General features: G+C 35.3%; 1 protein-coding gene across 1 annotated transcript in view; it reads left to right on the top strand.

Moving 5' to 3' along the window:
- The window catches only part of LOC115929882 (neogenin-like), a 62,814-nt gene extending 39,461 nt beyond the window's left edge, over nt 1-23,353 (top strand). Inside the window, exons 15-30 of the mRNA XM_030999982.1 lie at nt 441-467; nt 2,180-2,287; nt 2,762-2,953; nt 3,562-3,916; nt 4,300-4,472; nt 5,109-5,153; nt 7,510-7,575; nt 10,408-10,476; nt 11,181-11,669; nt 12,232-12,849; nt 13,380-13,751; nt 14,727-15,047; nt 17,700-17,792; nt 20,635-20,775; nt 21,113-21,255; nt 23,246-23,353. Coding sequence (XP_030855842.1) covers nt 441-467; nt 2,180-2,287; nt 2,762-2,953; nt 3,562-3,916; nt 4,300-4,472; nt 5,109-5,153; nt 7,510-7,575; nt 10,408-10,476; nt 11,181-11,669; nt 12,232-12,849; nt 13,380-13,751; nt 14,727-15,047; nt 17,700-17,792; nt 20,635-20,775; nt 21,113-21,255; nt 23,246-23,353 — 3,320 coding nt within the window. The remainder of the gene's footprint in view (nt 1-440; nt 468-2,179; nt 2,288-2,761; nt 2,954-3,561; nt 3,917-4,299; nt 4,473-5,108; nt 5,154-7,509; nt 7,576-10,407; nt 10,477-11,180; nt 11,670-12,231; nt 12,850-13,379; nt 13,752-14,726; nt 15,048-17,699; nt 17,793-20,634; nt 20,776-21,112; nt 21,256-23,245) is intronic.
- Nucleotides 23,354-24,047: the final 694 nt, after the last annotated feature.

Genomic DNA, 24,047 nt, shown 5'->3' with positions numbered 1-24,047 from the left:
TTGACGTCAGAGGGAAAAATCTAATATAACAACAAGTTTTCATTCCTGATTGTAATCTAGAAATCTAAAAAAAGATTGTTGTGCTGGTTTATGTGTAGGTACATAGTGAAAATCAGCAATAAGGCATTTATTTTGTTTCATTTAGACATTGACTTGAATAAAAGATATAGATAAAATGCTAGTACAGGACCTAAAATGGGCAACAATTTGCATTGTGAATACAAGAATTTTATATACATTTTTTTTGTAAACTCTATTCAACCTGTATTTACCTGTACTTGTAGTATTTAAACTTATTACAATATATGCAAATGAGTTGTTTAATAAAAACATACAGGTAATATATGCAAAGGGCCATTGTTTTTGTGTATAGTGAGTTGTTCCTCCCAAGCTTCTAAAATGCTTTAAAAAGTCTGCTATTTATATCTTTATATTTCTAGATATTATCAACCGCCACCCTTACCAAGGTACTTTGTCCAATAAATGAAAATTGTTAGGAATGTTGCATGATGATTAACAATTGTGCCCCATCCATCAACTGAGTAGATCCACTGTGTAAATCAAAGTGCAATGTTTTAACAAGTGTGCCCTGTCTGCAAATTGATTAGATTGCATTCTGTAAATTGAGTGCAATGTTATCAATGTAAGTCTACATTCAACGTGATAATCTTTCCCCATATGGTTTGTGCATCTGTTTAAGTCTTCATCCAAAAAATTGTGCAAGTGAATTTTTGTTTTATGTTATATATGTTCATCGGCAGATCTATTTGTGCTTTATTCTGTTTCATCTGTTTGAAATGCCATTGATTTTTGTCACTATAAATCTGGCATAATAATGTGAGAATTTGATTTGTGGTATTCCCTATATCCCTATATAGAAACATTCATATCCTAAATGACAACTTTCTTCTTTTGTTGATATCTGGTCCAATAAAGCTAGAACATTTCTGGCATAATTTCTGTCTCTTGAATATCATGTCAATGTATAATTCATCATACATGTGTGGCAGTACTCCCTGTGAAACAATAAATGGTGTGCTTTCAGAAAGCATGGTTACAGTACCCTCTGCATACCAATAGGTAAACTGTGTGCAGGTGCCTTGTATCATAAACCCCCAAATTGTGCATGGTAGATCTTAAGAAAAGATTTTAGTAAATAATGTCTAATTGCTTTATATTAGGAAACTTTTTCCCAACTTCTATTAAATGAAGTGTCAAGAGGGGGAATTAGCTTATGCTTGTTATGTCGTAGGAAAATCACTCATATTTTCCTCCATCAGCCTGTGGATAAGATACAATTCCATCATGTTGATGACTGTGACTGAGATATATCGAGCTATGGTTTATGGAAAATGAATATTATAAGCAAATTTAAACTGTATTCTGTAAGTTGAAATATACTAGATTTACAGGTGTAAATTGATCTCAAGTCATGTAGGTAATTACCAGACAAAATGAAAGTTAGAAGAATAGCAACTCAAGAATGTTATGAACAGAAAGCTGAAATCAGGCAATGTCAATGGAAGCTGAAGTAACAAAGCGTTTGAAAAATGACAGGCTGTGATTTAGTGCCGGAAAGTAAACGTAATACTATCCATTTAATGAAAAAGGGCTGCAACAATGCTAGCTAGAAAACTTCACTCATCTACGAATGTCTTACTGACCTAGCTATTCTCTGCTGACACAAAGAATTTGTAAGGACCCTCATGGTATTCTAGCTATCATTGCTACATAGTACAGACCAAGTCCATTAAACAGTTGGCAATATATTTACTTTCTGGCAGCCAATCACAGCCACTATGTTCCTTTAGCTTCCATTTATATTGCATGATTTAAGCTCATTATTGCGATTTAGTCTCATAGTTGCAAGACGTGAGGCTTTAATACATTTGTATTTGTCGCTGTTCTTCTATAGAACAAATGGTCACATTAAAATGATGTTCATAAAGTAAGTATAAACTAACACTTTATATTGGAATCATGTAGTTGCCAAATGTCGCACAGATTTGGATATTGTTTCAAAAGTGTTGTGGTGTACAGTATTTTTTCCTCTTTACTGATTTAGAGGTTAGTCTAGCAAGTCTTCTTAATTAAGCTTTATTAATTTCTTGATACTTTATGTTTCCAAGATTGATCGTATTCAATAAGTTGATTAAGCCTTCTTTAAATTGTTTCTTAGTTCCAGATTCTGCGCCTCAGGAGCTGACAATTAGTGATTTTACCAACACCTCATCATCTCTGGTTGTTGCCTGGCAACCACCTCTTCATCCTAATGGAGATGTCACACGTAAGCATGGACAAAGCAAACATAGTAATAGAGTCAAAACAGGGTAAAGTCCTGTATCATTCAATGTGATAGTATTACTGAAGTAATTCTAATTTTCTAGTTTTTCCAGAGTCAAGCTCTGAGTGCATTTCTTATTTTCTGTATTATGTGCAATTATATGTATACAGTTATTATATACTTTGATATGTTTCTTTGTGCTCCTATTTCTAAGCATACTTCTACACTAAAGAAAGTTTATATGCTGAAAAGAAAGTTTTCATGTTGGTCATGGACCATACAACTTTTGTATATCCCCAACATCTTATTACAAGATATGATTAGTCTTGGATCAACATTTTGTGGTAATGTCTCAAAGAAGCGATTTTTTTTTCTTTCTTTCTTTTTTAATCATATCTTTATTAAGTAATGCTCATGACTTGGAGACATAATTAGTTGTATAATGTAACTAATACCTTTACTTTTGTCTCCCAACAGGTTATATACTATTCTATGGACCTAAAGGCACAACGAATCCTTCAGAGATTGTAAGGCAAGAGGTTGGAGGAGAGACACTTACCACCTTTGTTCATGATCTTGATGCAAATTCAGAATATGATTTCTCAATTCAGGCAGTCAATGGTGCTGGTATAGGACCTATATCTGATGTAGTCACACATAGAACCAAAGGTAAATCTACTGTTTCTTGTCTCCTGGGGCAGTATTCAATTCAGTATGTGGATGAAGCCAGTATTTTACATAGCACTTTGCTTGGCTAAGTAATATGTCTTAATTCATATTCAGATCGCATCTCAGTATTTTACCCAAGTAGGCCGACTTTAAGGCAAAATACTTAGGGATAAGCACTGTGACGTTACACGATCAATCCAAAATATAATAGTGTCACATTAAGAATGCGCTGATGTGAATGTGCACGGCTTAACGACTCCATATGAAAACCACAAGCCTACATATCAAGGCTTCCATACTTATTGGCTTAAGTCAGCTAGGGTGCTGTCTTAAATTTAGGGTAAAAACCTAGCCAAAGCTTTAATAGAATACCAAAGGTGGATTTTTCCTAAGCCAAAAGCTGAGTTAAATAATTATTTTTCTCAGATAAGAAATTAATTGAATACCGGCCTAGATGTGCATTAAAGACTTTACGTCTGTATCTTGTCTTTCTAAGCTATGCTAGAAATGCCACCTCCTGCCACAAACCATTGATAATTTATTTTGTTATGTTGTTAAAAAATTGAAAGTTTGTTTACCAACATATCTATTGTTTTTGTGCCCCACAGGTGCAGGTGCAGCAGCTTACCCTGTGGAGGATGTGGCATTCCCCTGGTGGCTGTGGCTGGCTATTGCTCTAGCCTGTCTCTTCCTCATTGCCCTAGCCATCGCCTTGCTCTTCTGTATCGTCTGCGGTTGTTGTCGATGCTGTCTGAGATGCTGTCCAGGCTGTGCATCCCTCTGTGATGATATCTATGCTTGCTTGGAGCCGTGCGGAGCCTGTCTTGCTGGATGCGCATCGGGATGCTGTCCATGTTGCTGCGAAGATGAAGACGACTGTGCCAAGTGCTGGACAAAGTGCTGCTGTGGTGTTCCTTGTTGTGTATGCTGTGGAAAAGATTATAAGGAGAGGAGAGCAAAAGCGTAAGTTCCGCTGCATTCTCCCTGTAAAATTGACATAATAGTGCGTCCTTCTATGTGTATTTTGGCATGAAGGAGAAATTACCCAGCTCTTTGAATACTCATGCCCAAGATCACTCAGAATGAATTCTTTTTGAAACGTTTTGTTAGAAGAAATGTCCTGATTAAACAATGAAAATTATTTAACTCTCTGTATCAACTCTTTAACAGTCAGTTGAAAAGCTTCAAGATATACAATAGTGTAATCTGGAGTTTGTTCTCATCTATTCTACCAATCAGAAGGGCCTCTTTAAGAATCAGTGTTGGATGAGCAATCAGGAAATTTTGTATAATCAACTGTGCCATTGAGATCGTTATAATGTGTTTCCATTGTGTTCTTCTTTCAGAGAGCTGACGGGTTATAAATCTGTATCCAATGGAAAAGCCATTCACGCTACCAATGCCACCCAGGTAGAGGGGAATCCCCCTGATCTCTGGGCTGATGAACTCATCATGAAACAGATGGGAGGAAAGAATATGGCTACACCATCAGAGATGGAGTCACTTAATAAATCTGAAAGTAAGTCATCGTCTACTGCCTTCTTTTTAATCTTTTATGCCTGCTTTGTTAAATCCCAGTATTAACATGTCAGTGTCTTTAGAGTTTTAGTAGCCTCTGAGCAATTAAGATTCATAACATTATTATAGGTTCTCATATATACATAGTATTATTGTTTTAATCTTAATCATAGATTATAGGAATATTACTTTGTCCTGTATAGATCTGCATCTTTCTTGAGAAAGAAATAACTCTAAAGATGACTTGTTTTAGGCTTAACTGATTATTTCTTTTAAATTACTTGTCCAGGATAGAGATTAGATTCATTCATAATAATTGCTGAGTACTAGAGTTAACTTGCATTTAGATAGAAGAATAACATACCCAGTCTTTATAGGATGTTGCTTTTGTATATAGTGACTGTTTCCTTTAGATACTCCTGTCTCTTTGATACTTTGGTTGAATCTTGGATTCTTCTATCCATGGACGTGGTGGGATTCTGTAAAAGATTAGTACCTCTGTTGGTGTGATGCCTTACCTTATGTCAGAAGTGGCTTCAATCCATGTCTCCTAGCTGCTTGGCTACTTGCTGTTAACACTCCTCTCATGTTAACGCTTTGCTCCTTTCTCTCTCTGTTCTTTCGTCCCTCTCTACAGTTGAAAGTGAAACACATTTTGCAAATCATGCACAGCAACAACAAGGTAAGAATTTAACAGAATAGAAACCTGACATTGTCCCTTCTGTTTGTTTACATACAAAAAGGGTGTTATGAAACACTTATGATGTTTTAGTCCAAGCAACCTTGTGGCTATTCATACCTAATACTTGCTGTATGATATTGGATGAATTGTATGTATGTGTGTGTATGTGTCTTTCCAGCAGGCAGGTTAGATTTCTCCAGACTTGTTACCTGGTGTTAACCCATCGAGGACAGTCTAGGAAACAGCAGGACCTACCTGAGCATTAGCATTCATCGGTCACTCAGGAGATTCAAGTCATTCTCATGAGTGTATTTGTGCAAGGGGAGCATTGCAACAAGTTGTCCTGGCAACCAACATCATTGAAAGTACATGGAGTACATAGTGGAGCAGAACATCTCAATATCTTCTGCTAGAATTTGCATTTCATCCTCATAGATTTCTCACATTGTTCATATTATTCTGCAAAGAAAGTCATATGATAAAGCCAGTATGGTGATTCACTATCTGACTGACATGAAATGCCATTTTCTTTCCAGCTTAGATCTTTCTAAAAGAAAAGCAGTAGCAGAAAAAGCACTGTCACTGGAACAAGCATTTGATATTATGCATTCATTATCATCCTTTCAATTTATCAATGATGTATGTATGTGTTTATGGTTCTTTGGATGTGTTCATTACCTACCCATTTTCAAAGATCATTTAAAATCATTGTAGACGTTTATGTTGTCATTAAGTTATGCTCATTGTCATCATCAGTCTAGTGAAAATTTAAACTCATACTAGATGAAATTTCCTTGTCTGATATTCATGATACATCATCATCTTTAGAATCAACAATATCCCCAGTTCCCAATCATCAATGTCTCCATCATCATCATCATCATCATCATCATCATCATCATCATCATCGTCGTCGTCGTCTTTATCATTATCATCATCATCATCATTATTATCATTCCCACCATTGTCATCATTATTACCATTGATTATAATACCAACATTTATTTGTGCCTGCATCATTTTATGATAAAACCATTATCATAACACTATGTTATTAATCCTCATCATCACTGGTGTCATCTTGTGTTTAACCAGTCATTGGTCATTGTAAATCCTCATTCCATACCCTCTGGTGCATGGTATTTCATTTTCAGAGGCTAATGGCAATTTCCGTCTCACAACCTTGGCTGACAAAGTCAAAAGTACTGCAGAAACGGTTGTTTCTAAGACAGCTGATAAAGAGGAGATCATCCTGAAGGGTAGCGCTAGCATGCCAAACTCGCCTCACCCCGGCAGAAAACCACCAGTCTATGAAGCAGGTATTAATTGCCATGGATTCTTAGAACAGCTCAAAAACTGCAAGTCTTTCCTGAAGATGAACGTGGTTGCTTAGAAAAGTGGACCTTAAGACCCATAGATTGTAGTCTTTGTGGTAGAGGTCTTCCTTTGAAAACAATGTTTAGATGATCCTTTTTTTTCTGCTTGCAAAAGTAGAAAAAAAATCTGTAACGGCCGCAACCAATCAGCATCGTGGAACCAACGGGTCAGATGTAGAAGGAATCAACATCAATCTAATTTGTCTTGAAATCTTTCTCCTTCTTATTACCTCTCTCTAGGAACTAGTTAAGCTCAGGTAGTGCTGGTGAAGTAGAAAGTCTTCACTATAATTCACAAGCAAGAAGTCATCCATTGAAGAATCTGTCTTATTTTTTTCTTCTTCTTCCAATAATCCTTTTCTTTTTCTTGTTTCAACTAACCTTGCAAGAGTAAAGCAGAGACAGGCATGGTTTACAAGAAGGGTGATATTTGGTTGTATTATTGAAAAGAAAACCTAGGGGCATATATGTACCAAAAGGAGTATATGAATGTTGAGAATAGCTGCATCCAATCTTTTTTTGTCAACTACGAAGTGTCACAATTTTAATGAACCATTAACTGCTTCGATGACACAGTGAAAAACAATGTTTCAATTACAAATGTATTTTAGAGGGTGTTGTAACAGTTCAGGTTATATACTAGTTGTGGTATCTTATTAATCTCTTGACTGTCCGAAAATGTTTATGACCATACTACAGTTAAAGATTGATTCAAGATTGATTGAACAAGATACAGTTTTCATCCTGTATAGCACTCATTGCAAAGCATATTCTGCATTTCTCAAAAAAACAAATGTGATTAGATGTGGTGGTCTAACATGTGCTATTAAATTTATGTAGAAAATATAGGCTTTAGAGTTCCGAGATTTGTCAAGAAGATATCTTCAACATGATTTTAGCATGCATTTAGTTGCTAGTATGATAAGTGATACAATGCTTCTTTTATAAAAGCTTTCATTCTATCATTTTGGATCGCTTAGACCGTTACAGCTTCACCGATCGCCGTGTGTCTTTCGTTGATGTAGCACCCATAAATTACATCAGAGGTATACAATAGATTTCTGTGGATTGTTGTAACTAATCATCATACATACACATACCATGAAGAGTTACCACAATTATTCAATTGTTAACATTTTAATAGTTTAAAAGACTCATCACACGTTTGTTTCATATCATGTATCCACATCTTCATTTATCAGCTCAGATATTTACAGGAGTAACATTTCTTTACTACAAGTAATTCCTTTAAAAAAAAAACATGCCATAATTATATAAAATATTGGTACAGTCCCAGTGAAGAGTTGTACAGTACTCTTGCTATAATACAGATTTGTGATGATCTGATTTAGTTCTCCCTCATGCCTGGTTTTATGAGGGTTATTTTCATTATAGGAATATCATCATTATGCTTTACTAATCTAGCTGTTTACAAACAATTTTCGGACAAAATGAAATGTTCACAACTTTTTGTTTCATTTGTCAATTCATTTTAACCTGGAAGCCCCATTGAAGCACATTGATAAACCAGCTTCCCCTATCTATTCATCTCCAATGTGTCCGTATGCTGCTGTACCATGCAAGAAAAAGAAGAAACCAGGTATAATGTGGTCCACCTGTTGGTACCCCTCCTCTTTAATAATTGCCCCTACTTGTTACCCCCTTGTTACCCCATTATAGGGCTTCAACAAAAAATGGGCAGCCAAAATCCACACCCCATAAATTTCAAGTTTGAACATACCGGTAGGGCTCATGTTTACAGAAAGTAAACCAAAGGTTCAATCCTAACCCTCTTTCCAAGTTAGTTAGTATGGAGCCATGTTGGACAAATGAGCCTTCCTGATCCAGAGATAGCTCCTCAACTCTCCCTACCCTCCTCCCCTGCCAATAAGAAAAACAAATATGCACCTATTATAGAAGTATGTTTGGGTTGAAAAGGGATTCTTGAAGTATGTTGATCAGACAAAATGAAATGTACTTGATACACTCTACAGGCAAAATATATATTAAACTTTTTGTGTGATAGAACCTTTATGTATCCATTTGTGACTAGCTGCAAATTCTTCACCCTAGTATTAATACTCACCGACCCCATAGTATCACCTAACTAGTTAATTAAGTTTTTTATACCATAATCCATTTATTGATCCCGCATTCAGCCTACATTCATTGTAGAACATTATTATTATTATTATTATCATCATCAAGATAATTGAAATTGTATAATAGTTAACATATAGACATAGTTCCGTTATGATTCATAACATTGAGAAGACTTTAAACTTTTGTATTATAGATAAGTATCTACTGAAAAATAATCCCATTATGAACTCCTATGATAATTATATAGCAAGAAAATCCATAGCTTTCTCATTATTCTTTAAAATAAATCATTTCTCCTTTTGTCATAATCGTAAGGCACATTGATCATTTAAAACACCAGATTTGTGTCATCAGGAAGAACATAATGCAATGAGTGGTGAAACATTCTTTCAAATATATCATTGTGATCATATTATGCAAGAACAACTGTACAAGAGGAGCAAAGATGGAGCCTTTCTCCGTAATTATCTTGATGTAATCTTGTATTGATCTCTCCCTCCTTCTTCATTACCAAACTCATGAAGATTCTCTCCCTCTGAGTGGTAAGATATCCCCGGTAGCCCTGGGGGCATCGGCTACTAGCCCCAGTGCAGACATATCTTATAAACCAGGTAGAATACTTGTGAACAACCCCCCCCCCCCACCTCCTTCAAGTATTGTGTAAATCAACTCTACCATCTGTTAAGATGTATTCCATTGACCCCAGTGAATTAATTGACAGTAAAAAGAAATGTCTGTCTACCATTGGAATATCAATACCGTAACAAGTAAACTTGGTAGCCCTATGATAGCACTTCTGCATCAATATGTAGTGTATCTATAGTGTTTAACCATTGGTATTGAGAATACCATAATCAACCCATTAACAATTTTGTACCATGTTTGCTAATCAGCACACACTCGTAGGCAGTTAAATATTTTGAATTGTGAATTGCATTATGAACAACGTCACATGTACTTATTTACATTTTTTAAAACATGCAAATATACTAATAACAATTTATCAAGCTTATAGAATATCAAAAATATTTCACACTTTGCGTAAACCAAAGTTTGGGGAAATAGTGTGACTGTGACATATATGTCAGAGATTCCTACAGTACCTGCTGCGCAAATCAATTTATGATCAATACTATGCTGTCATGACAAGATATTTTGTGGCTGAAAGTAGCTTGATTAGAGTTATCTAGAGGTTTGTAACATGCTTAGTGTAGAAATACAACCGATATACTTCCATCACATATAACAATCAGTAATCAATGTTTAGAAAGTACTCTTTTTTTTATCCATATATCATTTTTATGTCATATTACCGAGATATTGTACCAAGATTTGAATCATATGATTCTGGAATATGCTAAACTCTATATTGTTATACCTTCCTATACCTTTCATTTCGCAATTTTTGTATTTCTGTGTATTTTATTAGTGCATATTTGTTTTATCCTATGTAACTTCATGTCAAACTGAGAACAGAAATTTCATGATCACTTATTGACTGAGTTTCAAGAGCATTGATATTTTTATTGTGTCACAAGAAGTGGACTTGAATATATTATTTTTGACTTGTGCTTATAATTTCAAATCTCTCTGCATCCAAATTTTGTTTTATTTTATTCAGTTGCATGTTTACTCAAATTCTGTTTTATAATTTGGACCTAGCATGTTATGATATCATTTTGTGATGCCAGTGAATATTGTGCGAGTAGCTTAATTGTTTGCATGCATGTTTATTAGTACTTGCTTTGTCTTGCCTTGTGTTTGTGTATCTGTAGTGTCCGAGAGTTATATACCGACACAAAGGAGGCAGGTCCAAGAATCTGTGCAGAGAAGTGCACGTCCAGGTAATATACATATTGATAATTTATTTAAAAGTTGAGCGAATTTCAGTTTGCAGATGTACAGGCCATGTTATTGCAATTATGGAATGTACATCTTTATTTAAACCATGTTTTCCTCTGTAATCAGATAGTTGAAGGAAAATTCAGTATTCCTATTGAAAGAAATATTTGTGCAAGTCATTTTATTAATCCGTTGAATGCTAAGCCCAACATAGCTCCTGATAGAGGTTATTGAAAATGCGCTTTATACCAAAATCATAATTTATCTACCGAGTTAATGGCTATGGCTATCTATTGTTAAGAAATCAAATAACATGATAAACCAGCATGACGACCCATAAATGAAGAAAGACAAAACATTTTGATGATGCTTTATCAATGCTATGTCCATCAAACTAGTTTTTAGGACAATGGAAAAAACAAGAACATGTTACACTAGTCTTTACTTTGAGAGGTAAAATAATTATTAATACTGCTGTTAAATACTCTTCATCATTCAAATAATGGACATTCTACTAATTTCAAATAGATAAGGGCATGTGTGTGGCTGTTTCACACACATCTGTGATATTTATTTGTTTGAGATGATTATTTGTCTTCAATATGCATGTATTTATATCCGTTGCATGATTTATATTATTTGCATGGTTGTTATGTGCATGTTTTATGTTTTGTACCCCTGTCCCCTCCCTACTCTGCAATCCTAGCTAACTATGCTAATGTCAAGAAGGGTGAGAAACCGAACGTCAACATCAACACGACCAATGTTCGCATCGAGGAGGTCAAGAATGAATACCAAGGAAACGATGCTTACTCCACCCTTGGCAGCAATCATTCTGAGTTTCCTGAGACCAGGATGCGTGAGAACTCTGACTCTCAACAGTCTGCCGTGGGTTATCATGACGGTCAGATTGTGACCTTCCCCGATGGTCAAATTGTGGCCAGTAGTGGACTGACACCAAACCCATTGACCGTCACGTTTGAGGAGACGACTACCACTCATTCGGTGGAGAAGATGGTGCCACAATCAGATGGTAGCAATGTCAAGACCCTGTCAAGTCATCAGACCTTTGCCAAGTCTTACTCCACATCGGATGCATCAAGAGATCGGAATCTACAGACCATACTACAGGATGGCTTAGATAAAGGACCTCTAGCCATTGACATACCTCAGTATGCTGAACAACCTCTCAAAGGTATGATATCAAACTTCTACTAGCTATCTTATTAGGTTGAATACATGAATTTCTCATTATTATTTAAACCCTTCTTATTCTGAAGATCCTTGTCTTGTCAAAGACCAGAGTATAGCTTCTCTCCCTTTTTTCTGATATAATTTTGACGATATGACTTCCACATTGTAATACTTTTAGGATTCATGTTATGAAGTAAAATTTGATCATATAGTAGTTGTTATAAAATCGTTAATCATTTGCTTGTTTTAGGGGATATTGAACAATAGACAAACTACAATGAATTTGAGGACTCTTGTCTCTTTGTTCAGTTACTGTTATCCATATGAAAGCAATATTCATGAGAAACTATTAAGTCTTTCATTTTTAGTTCTTCAATTATAATATTCTAAGAAAAGAACTTGTGGTTTTTCAGCTCTTTCAATATCCTTTCATAGTTGAAGGTATCTATGTCAGGAACCATAACTTACAGTGAAATCAAATTTGAGAAATAAACTCTTGACATGGCTTATTACATATTGGTGATTCTATTCTAATTCTCTCTAATGCGTTGTCTTCCTACCAGCCATCACTGCTCCAACTGTCAGCAGCCTCAATGAACAATCGAGCTACCGTAACAGGTACAACACCTCACAGGATGGCAGCAACACCTCTACTGGTTTCAGTCCAGGAGGACTCAGAGACTACAACTACAGCTCCAGCGAAAATGCCCAGAGAGAATACAACAACTACAACACCATGGACAGCGGCATCGACACTGGACGGAGGCACGACTACCAGACCGGCAGCCTCAGGACGAACCCGAGAGGAGGGATGGTTGAGAACAGCAGCTACGAAGAGACCCAACATTACATAGTCCCTGAGCATTCTCCGGCAAGTCCACCTCTAGGTCACAGTGCCATATCACCAACCTTCCATGATGTCCCTAGGATTACTAGCCCTGTTGACATGGGATCCAGTCCTCCTCCTCTATCACCCATGATGTCCAGGGGTCTGACTCAGGATACTCATCTCTCCTCCAGCGCTATGACCTTACCAATGTCAACCAGTCGTGGCCTCGGCACAGACAATAGCAACTACAAGAGCAGCTCAAGCTACCAGTATCGAAGCGCTTCCAACATCGGCGAGATGAATCATCGTGGAGGAGAGCCCCATGGTTCATCAACCATGAGTGGGATCGGAGGTAACCGTAACAAGTGGTACATGGGTGAGGGTGGCGGTAGCGGTACCAATGGCAGTACCAGTGCTTTCACCCCCAATCTGTCTGAGAGCAGGGATATCGACAGAGAGACAAGCTTTGCTAACAGTGTGTATTCTGGTAGCAAGGTCCATGCTGCATCCAGTGACTATGCTACTGACTCCAGAGGTATATTGCAATCAGTGGTATTAGTCAACAAATTTAAGAGGAATAACTTGACAAAAAATAAATGAAATGAATGATTTATCATTCCTTATTTTATGTTTTACTCATATTAAAGATTTTCTGAACGAACTTAAATAGGGAAAAATTGTCTTATTTACAAGATAAATTTTTATGAACAATGAGATCATCGATAAACATTATTATCTGGTATTATCAAATTAGTCTATTAAATGTATGTTCCCATACCCTGCAGTCTTCCATTATCCTCTAAAATGTGCATGTTTGGTGTTTGTATTAGATTGCTAGATGCATGTTATATGTGACCATTCTGCCTTTCCCTCCTCTCCTAGTGCATGCACCCCTGTCCACCAACCATCAAGACGACCTCCTCTCTTCCGCTCCCATTTCCAATGGCTCCGCTCTCTCCCACAAGTCCAGTTCCTACCGCTATGACTCCAGTGGCCTTTCCAACACTGGGGGCCTGTCTGCCGGGACGGGTGGGGTTTCTTCATCGGGCGGAGGAGGTAGCATGTCTTATGGTGGTGTAGGTGGAGGGTCTGGTCTGTCCAATGGAACATCGGCTGATGCAGGACGTTACTCCTCGAGCCACTCCATGTCTGGAAGTCGCTACTCTTCCAACAATAATAACTCCACGGGTGAACTCTTCTCTGATACCGATGCCGAGGTTGCTAGTACTATGAGTCGTGCTAGGAGCCAAGAAGGTATAGCAAAATCTGGCCTACAAACTTGGTCTTGATCCCATTAGCACAGCTTCTTGAAAAAGTGAAATATGCAGAGTGCAATGCTGCTATAGCAGAAAATACATGACAAGATAATTGGAAAGCTGATTGACTAAAATCTATGATAAAATTACACAAATTAATAACTCTTTACTTCAAAGACAGTGTAATGTTTAGCCTAGATATAATGCTCCTAGTTTGAAGTAGCAATAAACTTGTTATAGATAAGATTATATTTGGTCATTGCAATGTGGTATAAACTGAAACATAGTGTGTCCCTTGTTTGCAATTTAGAGAGGCTACTGAAAGGAAATATGAAAAATGAGATCTATCTTGCTCTAGCATCTTAAAAAGCTTTGGTGTAGTTATACAAAAATTATGCATAATTTGCATTGAATTTGTTTGTGCTTTTCAATATTGCATTACATGTTATCATATACCACTCAGCACTGTAAGGTCTATTGTATCTCAGAAAACTAACACAATTAATTTTTGTAATTCCATTGTTGATCAAAGTTAGTTACTTAAATAGCTTCTTTGAATGAAATTACAGGTTTTTACTTTGCAATTCATATTCGGCAGTTTCTCTTTGCATGTCCTGATATTTGTTTCTTGAAATTCCCTGCTACATATAACTGTATATAACCCTATATAATGTCCTTCATTCATAATAAGACTTTTTTTATTTTGGGGCTTCAAGAATATTAGAAAAAACAAATAAAATGTTAAGCTAACCAGTAGTGAAGCTATTTAGAACACAATTAGTGAGACGCATATATATATGCCAAATATGCATGTTTCTCTTAATATCTTCAACCCTTATCAAGCCCTATAGATTTCCTCAAAATTTGGTACTTAACTTCTAAAATACTTTGCTAACAGTTTTTACTTTTCGTTGTTCGTGCTACTTTCCCTGAGTGATTTTATTTATTCCCCTTCCTTCTTTTATCCAATAAGTTTTATACCATCGTCCTCCCATCCCCCAATCATCCTACCTCCCACCTCCTCCCCATCATCATCATCATCGACCACCACCACCAGAGGCCGTCCTCCGTCACGCACACTCTGCCAATTTCTTTCGTGAAACGAATGACCCAGCAATGGACTATGCGTTTGTTGGAGGAGACGACACGGTGTCCGAGATAGGGATGTCAGAGTATGCGAGGCGCCAAGCTAGGGTCATGGCCCGGGTCAATCACTCGCTCAAACAACGTGTCATTTCAAAGGCTATGTCGCTTGATCATGTAGCAGTTCAACAGATGGTTGATAGAAGAAGAGGTAGAGAATAATACATCTTAAGTCCTCATTTATTGTTGTATCATAAATTAATAATGATAATAATGAAATATCATCATATTACTATAAAACCATTATTCAATTACCATTTATGTATAATTCAATTTTAAATTAATATTGTATATTAAAGGGAAACATCTATAATCCATTATGCTATTCAGTTATATTTCAATAATAGTTGGTCTTTTCAAATGATATTGTAATGTTACATAGGTCCTTAAGGTAATGTGGTGAAAAGTTCTGACCTCCAAAAATAATGTTTAGGTGGAAAATTGATAAATATTGACAAACAGCATTCTTTGCTAATTTCACTAGCCAGTTGCTTATATGTTATGACTGATTACAGTAATATATTTGTAATATGTATGGTTTTGCTAAGGTCTTTTTATGGTTATAAAAGCTAAGGTTTATAGCCCTGTTACTGGTGAACAGCAAGGGTGTGTGCGCATGTAGTTACAACACGTTTTATTCCCTAATACAATTTTGCATTGCGGTGTGTGTTTGACCAAAATTAATCCAGCAAAGTTAGTCTACAAAGCACTTAATGTTTGTTATTGTGAAAAACACTGTGTGAACATGTGAGTTAGATAAGAAAGAAAATTGACTGTGTTTGTTTTTCTCAACACTAAACACCTTTTTGCTGGATACCTTTGTTTTCAAACCTTTAGTTTGGCATGTTAATACAGTCGATTCATGCACATTTCAATGGGGGGGGGGGTGGAAAGTAATCCAATGTCATAAAAGAAAACTGATACTTAAAAGAAAACTAATTCAGGAATACCATTGTAATGTATATTAAGTATTATTAATTATTGTGAAATATGGTTTAGTCTTATTTGAGGCAAGAGTACTCTACTAATGAAGATGAGAAAGGGGCGTCTTTTATCAATAACTAAGGTTCATCTGGTGAATAGTTCTGTGTATTTAGACTATATGTTTATGATCTATTTCCATGTGAAAGAAAATCGGTGTCATACCAATTTGCCTTTTCTTTTGCTTCCTTATATCAGGGTAAAGAAAGGGAACCTAACAAGCCATTGGTGTAAGCTACATATCCCCATCTTTCCTTCTTCCATTCAGCTTATTTTCTCTCATAACATTTGTCTTTGTTTCACATGATAAAGTGAACTTTATTCATTTCACTGGGATAATCATTAGCTACTTTTTTTCATAAACCTGTTAACACAAATATGAGTGTTTTGTTTTTTATTGATGGCTTTTTGCCAAAGATTTGATCCTTTATTAGCTGAATGCTGTTTCCTAATGAGGCAATTTATTGCCGGAGTACTAAAATAGTTCAGAGCGTAATTTAATAGTCATTATGATCTCACACTTATGAATGTTACGCAATTACCATCCATGTTCAGGAACATCTTTGAATCAAACACATGTATTATGCTTATGCAAGCTTTTTCTGTGTTTTTTAAATATTTTTATCTTTTTTGAGTGTTTGGAAATTGTTCCAAACAAAATCTTAAAGTGTTTAAAAAAACTTTATTTCTTCAAAATGATAAAATAAAGTGCATGTCCCTACTTTATGTCTGGTATTCAATGTCAATGGACAAGAAACAATTATCAATCTTTTGCCTGGAACAAATTAGTGTATGTTATCTAAAAGACTATGATGTTTTTAAATACTGTTTTGTAATAACACTTTTTACACCTCATCAAAGTGCATGTATCGGTAGGGATATCTGTTCTCTATGCCCTGATGGTGTATACAATTGCAGATTTCTGGGATTATCTGAGATTACTAACATTGTTTTTTTATCACACTATGCTACTGCTTTCATCTTGCATACATAGTGTGAAGTCATCCTCTTTTCTCTCTTTATTGCTTTCTCCACAGGGTTTCATCATTATTGTAACAAGATTAACTAAAACCTTCTTTTTCTCCATCTTAATATTAACATTTTCTCTCCCTCTTACTTTGACATTGTATGAGTCACAATGGGTGTACTAATACTTTGTGATTGCTTTGATATTCAAGTTCAACTGATGTCAACATTTATGAATAACAAGTCCTGTCAGTTGCATATATGACATTTTACTTTCTCCTATCAAGTATTCTTTTCCAAAAGTTGTTTTACTTGATCTTTGTACTTCAGTGAGAATTTGATTATGATGTTCTTGCACAATTTCACTTTGTGACATATTTTTGATTTTTTTTTTTTTTTTAAATATTAATTTGTATGTTTTAAGCAGGAAATAAATTTTACATCGGCACATTGCTGTTATATTGTAAATAATTTACATGAGATATCATGCTCGATGGTTTAACTAGGCAAAGAGAACTGAAACATTGTAATGATGTGCTTTTTATGCAGGACTTTAGCCATGAAATGCAGAAAAGAAATGATGGCTGTATGAAACTATGACACCACAGTTCTGCATGAAACTTGGCTGTGAAGTCCATGTATGCGTGCTGTGTTAACTCACATTACAAGCAAATTATACAAAATGAAAGGAGGGCAATCCAGATTTATTAAATGACACTTTATAAAATAACAGCACTCCATATAGTATCAGCACTTCACTCAAAATGTCGACATTTTGGTGCATGTTTGACTTATTTTTGTCTTCTTCAATGTGTTGACCTGATGTGTCTTTGTCTTTTTTCCCCTGGGATATCAGATAATTTGGTTAACACGCAGACCTATGACTTCATGTCTAATGCTTCAACACGCTCTGCTATGTCCGACAGGCCGCCATATGTGTATAGTTCAGGTATTGTCAAGGGAAAACTTCACTAACATATTATTAAGCAGTAGCATGCACTGCATTACATTGGAACAAAATAGTTGTAGATATTGCTTATGCACATTGTGTCTGCTTTACCTGAAAAGAGAATGTGCTGATAGCATTTTGCTGAGCTGAATATGATTTTTTATTTTAATATCTACTGCATTAAGCAATACTAGAAGCCTGCATTCACATGATAAAAAGGACTCTTCCCTCCTCTTTTGCACTTCTGCATTTTTGCTTTTGTCTTTGTTTAGTATTTTGCCATTATTAATTTTGAAATAACATGTAGAGAAAAATGTAGATTATTTCTTCTCCATCTCTAGAAAATGAAAATCCAAGAGTTAGATTTACTGTAGAAATTGATTTTGTAATATTAGAATATTTTGATATAAACATTTTCTAATTTCAAACACTTAAAATGTCATACAAAATTCTTTTCTAATATAAATTTATATTTTTATACAATTCAAAATCGGGGATATTGATTAAGTTAGGTTGGATAGGAACAAAATTCTGTTTTTTAGCTAACTCCTATTTGCTATTAGTACTGAAGAGCTTGCCATGTGAAGTGCATTTTCTCAGACTTCTAAGTTGGATGATGTTTTTTTTTATTGATGGCTTTTTACAATAGATTTGATACTTTAATAGCTGAATGATGTTTCCTAATGAGGCAATTTATTGTCACAGTACCTAAGTTGTTCAATAGCCTGATGTAATAGTCGTTATGAACCCACAGTTATGAATGATAAGCAATTACCGTTTCCAGGTAACATCTTGAAATGCATTTAGCATCAAATACATGCATTATGCTTATGCAAGCTATTTTCTGTGTCTATTTTTACTTTTATCTTTTTCTTTAACATTGCCCTCTCTCTCTTCCTGCTTTCTGTCATCTTCTTACCACTCTCTTTGATCTATTTTCCCACATTTATATTTCTCTTGCTTCTGCATCTTCCCTGATTTGAACAGTCTGCTTTGTTTTAAACAAATATATATGCAAGCTTGACTTAGGCCTGTATTATCTTTTATATTTGAGGAAAGATTAACAAAAGCATTAGTATAAAAGATTATTTAGGGTATGGTAGGTACTTCTAAACCTTTATATTGGTTATGATGAAACCTCTATCTAAATTGGTTTTTACTCCCAACATAACCAACATATAAATAGTGGATAAAATGAATCTCACAAAAAGTGTAATTTAGGTAAATTTGCTATTTTTTAGCTAACGTGTGCTTATACATATAAATCCCAATTAGAACTCATAGAAATACATGAGAGTTAGATTTCTCTCTTCACCTGTTAAACACTATTATTTTCCTTATTTTCTACAAGCGGTTTCAGGTGATTGATGCTCAAATCAAGAATGTTCATGCTTTAAAATAATTTGCCATGCCCAATTAGATTAGATACCGGTAACTAATCTGAGTTGAACAAAGCAAAGTCAATGGCAATTCACTAAATGAAAGTCACATCATTAAAGTTAGGTCCTTTTAGCACAAACTTTTGTTGTTGCTGCAAATTCTTATTAAACTGTTGTGCATATATTGACACATATGTATGCTTGATTAATTTGATTAACATTTGCATCATTCAGACCATTTGTTTTGTTTCTCATTGCACATAACACACACTCTGTTAGATTAAATTATTGTTCAGTCATGTGATTATACTATTGTATGTTGGAATGGTTTGTATATAACAATTTTGTTGCAGCTAAATCAGCTTTTTGCTCATTACATGTAGATTCACTAACAAATTATATTTTTGTGCAGCGTTTTGCTAATACATGTATATACTTTCTAAAGTGCACCTTGATGTATTTCATTTTACAAGCTGACAGTTGTGTACATGATTTAGTTTAATTTGTATGAATGTCAGTTTTCTGCATAATGCTATTTTGAAGAGTTTGTGATCACATTTTGGATCAATAACTTACATTTGATAACATGTTGTTTCTAAGCACATGTCTCACAAAAATGGTATACATGAAGGAATTGATGATTAATTTCAGTTCCAGCAGGTTTTATTTGTGTGAGTTGATAAAATGAGATTTCAGGGGCAAGTCTAAATTAAATGATTTTTCATTTGACTTCCTAGGCAATTTTTCAATCTAATGCAAAAGCTCATTTTTCATTTTTTATCAGTAATATTGTGACCTATTACAAGCGATTTATCTTTATTTCCATCCCCCATAAAGTGAAGTTTAATTTAAAGACATACATGTATTGTAATAAGAAAGAGGATTGTTGTTCCTTTACACAAATTCATGCACTGAACTCAGCTTTGCTGTCATTTTTTGGGGGGTCAAAGCTTGTGTAGTCTAGGATTCCTGAAACACTGATCTACATTTAGTTAAGCATTAAAATTACAATTAAGTACTGGTAGAATTTTTTATTTTTTAAAGGTTGGCACTAGGCCGCTTGGACTAGGACAGCTAGAGACAGAAGAGAATGGAAATTTCACGAGGAGGGCTTTGTCCAACGTCTGGATGAACTATAGCCTGATAGATAGATAGATAGATAGAAAAATAAGATATAAATATCCTAGAAAAAAAAGATGACTTTTAAAAGCTAAAGTAATTATTTTTCTTGAGACATAACCCCCCTTTTTTTTTTAAATTGAAACAAAATTATCGTTTTTGATTTGATATTTTTTCAGAAAACCAATCATGAACTCCATATAAGCCTGAATGCTATCCTTTCTTTCTTGCAATCCAATAATTCTAGCATTAGTTGTATGAGATTACAAAGAGCTGTACTAGCTCCGAGCCTTTCAGTGTGGATGATGTGTGTTTACACTAATGTGTACTTTTGTGTCCAGCAGGTTACCATAGTGATACCAATGCCAGCTCCCAAGATGAGTCCGGTAGTCAAAACAGTGGTACTGCACCCCGCACCAACCCCCTCTCTAGCTTCACTGTACCTGCTCCTCCTCCTCCTCACTACCAACATCCACAGGCCAAGGGTATGTATGCATTATTCAAATGATCACGATATAGATGGTGATTAAATTAATGTTGATTTTGATAATAATGATGATGATGATGGTGAAAGTGATGGTGGAGGTGATGAAAAATTATATTGATTAGGAGGATGATAATGATAATAATACTGATGATGATGATGAAAGTGATGGTGGAGATGATAATAAAGATGATGAAAAAATGATATTTTTTAGGATGTTGATAACAACTATAATTTTAATGAGGTACTGTAAATGATATGATAATGTTCAGAGTTTATCAGCTCAAACCCTAATTGATCTTATGGATTAACACTGGGTATTTCTGTTAATGCTGTAGTGAGGATAACTGCTCCAACGTACAGTCCACTGAAGAGAGGTCAGCCTGGTCCAGGTCGAGGGCGAGCTCAACCTATGGCTGTCATCACACCCAAAGCACCGGATGTTACTTATAGAGGAATAGGTGATGGAAACAGCCCTGGGGTAAGGATTACTTCATTCATTCTGTCAATCCATTCCTTCATTCTGTCAATCCATTCCTTCATTCTCTCTATCCATTCCTTCATTCTCTCAATTGATTCCTTCATTCTCTCAAACATCCTTCATCCACTGTATCCGTTCCTTCTTTCACTCAATCCATTCCTTTATTCTCTCAATCCAATCCTTTATTCTCTCAATCCAATCCTTCATTCTCTCAATCCAATCCTTCATTCTCTCAGTCCATTACTTCATTCTCTCAATCCATTCCTTCATTCACTCAATCCATTCCTTCATTCTCTCTATCCATTCCTTCATTCTCTCAGTCCATTCCTTCATTCTCTCAATCCATTCCTTCATTCTCTCAATCCAATCCTTCATTCTCTCAGTCCATTCCTTCATTCTCTCAATCCATTCCTTCATTCTCTCAATCCAATCCTTTATTCTCTCAGTCCATTCCTTCATTCTCTCAATCCATTCCTTCATTCACTCAATCCATTCCTTCATTCACTCAATCCATTCCTTCATTCTCTCAATCCATTCCTTCATTCACTCAATCCATTCCTTCATTCTCTCAATCCATTCCTTCATTCTCTCAATTAAATCCTTCATTCTCTCAATTCATTCCTTCATTCACTCAATCCATTCCTTCATTCTCTCAATCCATTCCGTCATTCTCTCAACTTATTCCTTCATTCTCTCAATCCGTTCCTTCATTCTCTCAATCCGTTCCTTCATTCTCTCAATCCATTCCTTCATTCTCTCAATCCATTCCTTCATTCTCTCAATCCAATCCTTCATTCTCTCAGTCCATTCCTTCATTCTCTCAATCCATTCCTTCATTCTCTCAATCCAATCCTTTATTCTCTCAGTCCATTCCTTCATTCTCTCAATCCATTCCTTCATTCACTCAATCCATTCCTTCATTCACTCAATCCATTCCTTCATTCTCTCAATCCATTCCTGCTTTCTCTCAATCCATTCCTGCTTTCTCTCAATCCATTCCTTCATTCACTCAATCCATTCCTTCATTCTCTCAATTCATTCCTTCATTCTCTCAATCCATTCCTTTATTCTCGCAATCCATTCCGTCATTCTCTCAACTTATTCCTTCATTCTCTCAATCCGTTCCTTCATTCTCTCAATCCGTTCCTTCATTCTCTCAATTGTTTCTTCTTTCACTCGATCTGATTCCTTTATTCCCTCAATCCATTCCTTCATTCTCTCAATCTGATTCCTTTATTCACTCAATCCATTCCTTCATTCACTCAATCCATTCCCTCATTCACTCAACCCATTCCTGTATTCTCTCAATCTGTTCCTTCATTCTCTCAATCCATTCCTTCATTCTCTCAATCCATTCCTTCATTCTCTCAATCCATTCCTTCATTCACTCAATCCATTCCTTCATTCACTCAACCCATTCCTTTATTCTGTCAATCTATTCCTTCATTCTCTCAATCCATTCCTTCATTCTCTCAATCCGTTCCTTCATTCTCTTAATCTGTTCCTTTATTCTCTCAATTGATTCCTTTATTCTCTCAATTGATTCCTTCATTCACTCAATCCATTCCTTCATTCACTCAATCTATTCCTCCATTCTCTCAATCTGATTCCTTCATTCTCTTAAATGATCCCTTCATATGTTTTTCAAGACAGGTGTGTTATAGCATAAATATTGTCAATAAACTACTCGTAAAGATTTACATACTGTTGGAACGCAATGAATACAATGTGAAAGCCCTTTGATTTCAACAGGCCCAATTACTTTATAAATTAGGATAATAAATCAAAGACTTCTACATCTTACTGAATAGTTTAATTGAAAGGTTAAATATTCAGAAATATTGTATATCTCATTTTCTCTTGTATACTTGATGGTTCTATAGACATATCATGACAACCTATGGTATTTTGTTTCCTATGTAGAGTTAAAAGTATTCAACCTTAAATATACATTTTGTTTGTTTTCCTTTTCTATTTGTTGAAATGACAGTCGACTGTGCGTACATTCAGTGCTGAGGATCTGAATGCTGAAATGATGCACCTGGAAGGATTGATGAAAGACCTGAATGAAATCACACAATCTGAACTACAAAACTGATTCCCTTCTATCCTCTATATTCTAAGTGCCAGTTAATATGCTGTTTTAGCGAGACAGAGAGAGAGAGAGGACACAACCATTTTTAGAGAAAGAAGCAATGGACATAAAGAGCTATTTTGTACATAATGTTCAAATATGAAGCAGTAGGGGAGGCAAGAATATGTAAATGAAATGATGGTTGTCCAAAAGAAGAAATTTTACTTGTGGAATACAGAATGATAGGAATTGCAATGGATTTGTATGGTATATTTCGAAGTGATTTTCTTTCTTTGCTGTATTAAGTTTTGCATATATTTTAATATTAATAAATTTGTAATGCTGGGCCAAAATTGTAGGCTCTTAAGGTCTACTACATTAGTAGATTGTCTTAACATGATGCTCAAATTATCAAGGAAAGTTTGTTAAGTTAAACATTTTCAAAAAATTCCATTTTGTCTCTTCCTGAAAACAATGTACATGTATTCAAGGGATTAGTAGCATGTGTTTGGAAGTTGAGTGGTTTATTATCTTTAATGTCTTTTTCTCTAACTCAAATTTGTAAAACAATTCAAGTTATGCCAGTTATAAAAACAACTCAGTATAAGCCAAATCAGTTTGTGTATTTTCAAACATGGTAAACATACCTACTGAACTGGATGTAATACTAGATGGAAGAATAAAGATTGTCTGGAGAGTACATGTATTAGCTGCAAAC

This window comes from Strongylocentrotus purpuratus, unplaced genomic scaffold (assembly GCF_000002235.5).
Source record: "Strongylocentrotus purpuratus isolate Spur 01 unplaced genomic scaffold, Spur_5.0 spur5_scaffold_6, whole genome shotgun sequence".
In the NCBI taxonomy this organism is placed as follows: Eukaryota; Metazoa; Echinodermata; class Echinoidea; order Camarodonta; family Strongylocentrotidae; genus Strongylocentrotus; species Strongylocentrotus purpuratus.
This window is presented reverse-complemented; position numbering and strand designations above follow the sequence as displayed.